Source organism: Bactrocera latifrons, unplaced genomic scaffold (assembly GCF_001853355.1).
Source record: "Bactrocera latifrons isolate USDA-ARS-PBARC rearing strain unplaced genomic scaffold, ASM185335v1 scaffold_13, whole genome shotgun sequence".
Classification (NCBI taxonomy): Eukaryota; Metazoa; Arthropoda; class Insecta; order Diptera; family Tephritidae; genus Bactrocera; species Bactrocera latifrons.
In genome coordinates, this window is record NW_017534741.1 from 2646613 (window position 1) to 2652612 (window position 6000).

The 6000-nt window shown below is 41.8% G+C and overlaps 1 protein-coding gene across 1 annotated transcript in view; it reads left to right on the forward strand.

Moving 5' to 3' along the window:
* The window catches only part of LOC108979008, a 36790-nt gene extending 31851 nt beyond the window's left edge, over positions 1 to 4939 (forward strand). Inside the window, exons 5-11 of the mRNA XM_018949570.1 lie at positions 624 to 1904; positions 1972 to 2319; positions 2385 to 2702; positions 2823 to 2973; positions 3166 to 3371; positions 3942 to 4125; positions 4203 to 4939. Of these exons, the coding sequence (XP_018805115.1) occupies positions 624 to 1904; positions 1972 to 2319; positions 2385 to 2702; positions 2823 to 2973; positions 3166 to 3371; positions 3942 to 4125; positions 4203 to 4512 (2798 nt within the window). The 3' untranslated portion in view covers positions 4513 to 4939. The remainder of the gene's footprint in view (positions 1 to 623; positions 1905 to 1971; positions 2320 to 2384; positions 2703 to 2822; positions 2974 to 3165; positions 3372 to 3941; positions 4126 to 4202) is intronic.
* The last annotated feature ends 1061 nt before the right edge of the window (positions 4940 to 6000 follow it).

The window sequence follows — 6000 nt, forward strand, 5'->3', positions numbered from 1 at the left end:
TTAGCATATCCGCGAAATAACTACAACAACACTTGCAAAGAGTAATCTTTTTTCTAAGTAACTGCGAATTTTCATTTCATCTTAAATAATTTTTGCTTAGCGGCAGAAACGTCTGGTCATGCCTTGCCTATTACACAGCTGTAATCAAAAGGAATACATATCTACAAGCATACCCCATACTGTATAATTTGGCGCCATAAAGTGGTTATGTTTGTGTGTAAGAGCAATGAGTAGCCCAAAATGCGTTGAATGAAAAGGGAAATAATTTAAAGCGTTGTATCGGAAAATCTGCAATTGTTTGAGCTTAACGCTCAGTTTGTTGTCTTGTTGTTCTTGCTGCAAGCATACATAGGTAGCATGAACAATCAAACATTCCATGCTAACGTTTGACCTTCGCGTTACGCTTGTGACCACCATAGACGGTAGACGAAACGTGTTTTACACGCAAGCGTCATGTTCCAACAGCATCAATGAATTTGAAATCCCCCACTGCATGCAGCGTCAGCATGCCAAAACGGAGAATTTTTACAAAAATATATAAAATAGATAATTTTTGTATAAACAACTTTTCACTACATACCACTCTATCATTTCGTCTCTATGTAACTCTACTCATATTGCAGCCTGCTTCCGACGCGTTTTGGCTGGCAAACGCATTTCGCCACGCTTTGTACGCAGGACATTCGCATGTGAACGMGTCGAGGATTGTATGCGTCAGTGCGGCATCGAGAAGCGTTTTATGTGCGAAGGTTTCAACTATCGACTCGATCCCTCCGGTCATGGTCAGGGCGATTGTGAACTGATCGAAATACCACTGGCTCAAATTGACTTGTACTCCAGTTCGAGTCAGCGCGACTCGAATTTGCTGCGACATCCCGATTATGACTATTATGAACGCGATCGTAATGCACCGTCTAGTTGTAGACGTACGCCATGCCGTGAGTGTTCGAAGGGTGGTACACTCAGTAGTCCACCGTTGTATTTGAAACCGAGCGGTTGGAGTGATAAACCGCCGTATCGTGAAGAGCATCATTATWTACCTTCACCGCCAAGCGCCAGCGGTTATGGTAGCGATGAGCATCGTTATCACCCACCAAGCAGCACTGCCATCGATCACTATCATCCGTCGGGACCACCGCCWCCATCTTCATCGATTTCGTATGATCATCGACCACCGCCATCATCGTCCTCGGAGTATCACCATTCAAGCGCGTTTGAGTTTTCTTCACATGGTTCTACTTATTTTGAACATACGCCACCGAGCGGTTATGGTAGTAGCGGCACCGGTTCTGGACCTGTKGATCGTTATGACTACATACGGCCGGAGGAACATCATCGTTATCAACCAGASAGACCCGATCGTTGGGAGAGTATACCAAGCAGTCCCGGTTATGATAGTGCACATTATCGTCCCCGACCGGAAAGCGATCGYTTTCGCCCACCCTATAGGCCAGGTCCTGACTACTCGCCGTATCGTCCTGGCTCGCATGAAGTAAGCGGYCCWTCCGGCCCACCAGACTCGTATAGACCGGGACTACCGCCACCACCACCACCATCGACACATAATTATTTGGATCGTGATGGACCACCTAGCAGTTACAAAGGTTCTTCTAAATTTGTGCCCTACCTGATAGGTCAAGAGAAAGACTGGGGCAGTTATGGTGGTAGCTACGGTGGCAGTTATAATAAACAGTCATCTTATTGGGGTTTGAATGAGCATAATCGTCGTAGAGATCCACACGATTTCAATTACTTTGAGTTAGGTGGCTCAAGACCTGTCTCACAACGTGAACCCAACTCGGTGCTGAGTTATCCAGGTTCTAGTTATGGCGGCTTTGGTTCGGAAGGATTTAGAGATCGTCACGATTACAGRCACTCGTGGACACGGCGTCCAGGCCCGGATGGTGCGTTGAGTTTCAGTACAATCACGTATACTTATATTATTTGTTTACACTTCATTTAATTTTACAGAATGCTCGGCGAAGATTGGTGAAGGTTTTCGCCTGCACAAAACAGCAATAAAACATTCCACCACAGTGCCAACACTTGTGGAATGCGAACAATTGTGTTCGGGACAGGATGGCTTCATCTGTCACACCTATAGTTACCGTTACAATCAAGCCGGCCGTGATAATTGCATGTTGTGCGATCGTCCGATCAACTCGTTGGATTATTATGTAGACATAGAACCTGACCGCGATTATGACATATATTCTATGTCTGATGATTTGGATGTATGTCGAAATCCGTCACGTAGCGATCAGCCCGGTCATTATGGCGCAAGACMGAGCACCGCGCTCACAGATCCGCGTAATGCACGTATGTATTTTCAACGTTTTATGTGTGACACATAAAATAAATTTCACATTTCCTTAYTTTTACAGAGTGCTTCTTCCGTGCCATCGATGCAACACGTTTCTACAAGTCCATTGTGCGTGACTCGTTGACCGTGCGTTCGGTCGGCGAATGCGAAATGGAATGTATTAAATCGGTCAAGTTCACTTGTCGAGCCTTTGCCTACCGCTATGGACAGCAGCGTCATGCCAGTGTCATTGATAACTGTCAGTTGAGTGATTGGCCCGTGCGTGATATGGACAAAGGCCGTCATCTAATCCARGATSCGGCCTTCGATGTGTTTGAGCGCGCCAGTTACGGTCATGGTTGTGAAATACAGCCGATTGTGGATGATAAACATAAGAAATGTTAGTGCAAGCTTTGTGTATTTTTACTCTCTCACTCTCTCTCTTTATCCCTTTCTCTCTCTATCTTTTCTCACTCCAGCGTAACAATTTCTAATGTGTTTTCTACTTTAATATTTTCAGCGGTTTGTTATTTGGGCTACGGTTCACCGGCGAAACTCCTCTCAACAGCTATTAAGAAAGTGATATCCGTACCTTCTGAACTTGCTTGTAAGAAGGAATGTATACGTTATCGTGAAACTACATCCTTCAAGTGTTACTCCTTCAGCTACGGGTAAGTTTTGGCCGAGACTATCAAGTGTTTAACAATTTTTGGAAAAAAATCGTTTACTGAGATCTTCTTGATCTTCTTGAGATCTTGGCGTGATGCTTCTGAAGGTTTTTAATGCGCGAAAAACATTTAGTCTTTTATTCTTCCGTGTCTATGTATAAGTTTAATAGTGTATATCCCTTTCTCTATTACTAGCTCTCGCGCCACTTCCTACAACTGTGAACTCTCCGATCTCGATCAAACCGAATTGAAATTGAACGTCCATTACATACATACAGATAATCGCGATTATTGGCTCTTCGCTTGGAATCCCTTCGATTGGACTTGTCGTGATAAAGTGAACACTATAGGTGGATCTCGTGTGAATAACGACCGGCGTATGGATATATTCCGTGAACCGGGTAAACTGAAAATTCTAACCTGTTGCACCTCAGTACTAGTGTAAATAACAACTAGTTGCAGTTTTAAGGAATATAAATAGATATATGATGAAAAAATAAAAACGAGTAAATGACTAAAGAAAATGCAAAGCGAAATGTGTAGCAACTTTMTGTAAAATGGTTTAATTTTGGTGGTGAAAAGCTAACAAAGAAAACTGCATAGATTAATATTAAGTGAAATAGCATGTAAACTATTTACATATATAGAACATACTCCCAAGATAGCGCTCCTTGTAAGATAGCAAACATAACTAAAAACAATTAACGATTTGTGTAAATAAATACTGACCTTAAAATGTTATACCGGTACTCATACTACTCCAATACCCACAATGCCTTTAAGTCGCTCAAAGTTTTTGTATAACCGTATTCTATGTGACAACCTAACCATTTAGTACCAGATTCCAAGTAAATATAAATAAATAATATTGCTATTGCCTGGTATTGGTAAATCTAACAAAAATAAGCACCCTGAATACAAAATATTAATTTCTCAACAACAAAACCCCTTCTTAAACCTAAAAACTTTAGGAGATGTCGCCTGGCGTCATTATACCGTCACCGGTAAGGCTTGTCGCCCGAGCAGTCCGTGTGCGAAAAATCTCGTAACTGGTTTCTATTCGTGCGAAATCGAAGGTGGTGAAATTGGCTCKTGGGATTATTGCTGCAAGGCTGAACACCCCTGTGGCTACTCGCAGGGGTTCGATTATCCATGGTAAATTCTTAAATATATCAATTATAATTAGCAATAAATAAATAACCACTAACTACTTGTGCTTCAACCATCATCAGGTGCTTTGTGGGCGATGAGGCCGATCAGTGGCGCAAATGCAGTGATCGCTATTATCCGGGCAACAAAACGGCCTCAATCACACACTCCAGCTTTAAGTTCGCATCGCTGAAGGGCGACAAGAAGAAGCATACCCTTGACAGCAGCACAGCAACCAATGAATATCAACGACCGCCGCGACCCGGTGGCTTGCAGAGTTTGAGCGATTTTACCGCCGCGCGCCTATGGCCCGTTACATATCTCTACAGCGAGGGGCCGCCTAATTCCACCGAGTTTAGTAACTTCGTCGACTGCAACAAGGAATCATGCTAGCGCCGCGCCAATCAATTGGCTTGGGATAAAAAAAAATCTATATATACATATATTTTAACTTCTAGTTGAGTTAGTTACTTATAGTGTTTGTATTTTTTACCAAAAAAAAAAAACAGAAACAAAAATGATAAAAAAATATAAAGAAATAAATTCAAATGTGATTTGCTAAGAGATTCGGAATTTCTAAATGCCAGTTATTGCATTTTTTTTTTTTTTAATTTTATGTTGCAAAAAGAAAATTAAAATAATTTGCTCCCCGTAGATCTAACTCATGATGATCAGCTAGCACTAAAATGTACTATTAATAATACTAAGTTTAAAAAAAGTATTAAAATGTCGCTTCCAATGTAGTTTTGTATTTATTTAACGTGAAATAAAACTTATTTAATCTCAAATTTGTTGTCAATATGGACGCGATCAAAGTCAAGTTCTTGTATGAAAATCCTTTTTAATGGACAAGATAAAAAGAGAGAATTCTGTACAGATTATTACCCAAGACAATGCTACAATCTTCGAACAAATTATTAAGATCGGACAACTGTAGCATATGCTGTGTTACAAACTGAACGATCGGAATTTTATAATAAGGAGATTAGGTCTGCAAAGCAGACATTATTTAAAAACTTCTGTGAAAACATCATCTCTACAACAGAAGCATCTAGGCTGTACAAGACTCTGGCCAAACTGACTTAGCATTGGCAATCAAAAGCGGGCGCATTTCCCAGAAACAGTTCAGGAAGACCAATGMMTACCCGTAGTCGAACACAAGACAGCTCGCTTAGATTGGGCAGTCGCATGGCAACTTTTTACTGCGGACTCAAACAAGTGGGCTTTGGCTTCGCTTGCGAAATTSAAGTCTTCGGAAGCCGACGGTATCTTTCCAGCCTCTTATAACAGGGAGAGCAGGTGCTACTGCTACAACTTGTTCGGCTGATGAGGGGTAGCCTTGCACTGGCATATGTATCTGAAATATAAAGGACAACKAAAGTGAAGGTAACTAAAAACCCAGTAAGAGATGTCAGGATGCAACTAACAATGGGATCCGCTCGYAAGGATATGGGAATGTCATTGTTATTATGGTMAAATTCGAAGACACTTAGTACTAATTGGGATTGAGCTGAACATCAACTCCTCTAATAGGACCACCATCCCGTTTACGAGACGTAGGCCCTGCCCGGCCTCAGGAAGCTAACCCTTGGGGAYATAGAGGTGARGTAGAGATGAYTAACATGGTCACATATCTTGGWTTCATTCTGGATTCCACTCTGCRKTGGAAGCAGCATGTTGACCTGAACAATTATATTGTATGCARTCGACTGGATCTGCCTAGCTTCTTGTGCAAATTGTCGGTTCTGCGACRGGAAACCTAAAATTCTAGAACAACTGCATAGTCTGTAACTGGATCTATTTGGATCCATGAATCACATCGCCTATCAATATGCTGAGCTRGGMGGGTCGTTGTAACGTAGAAGARGGCACAATAGACTT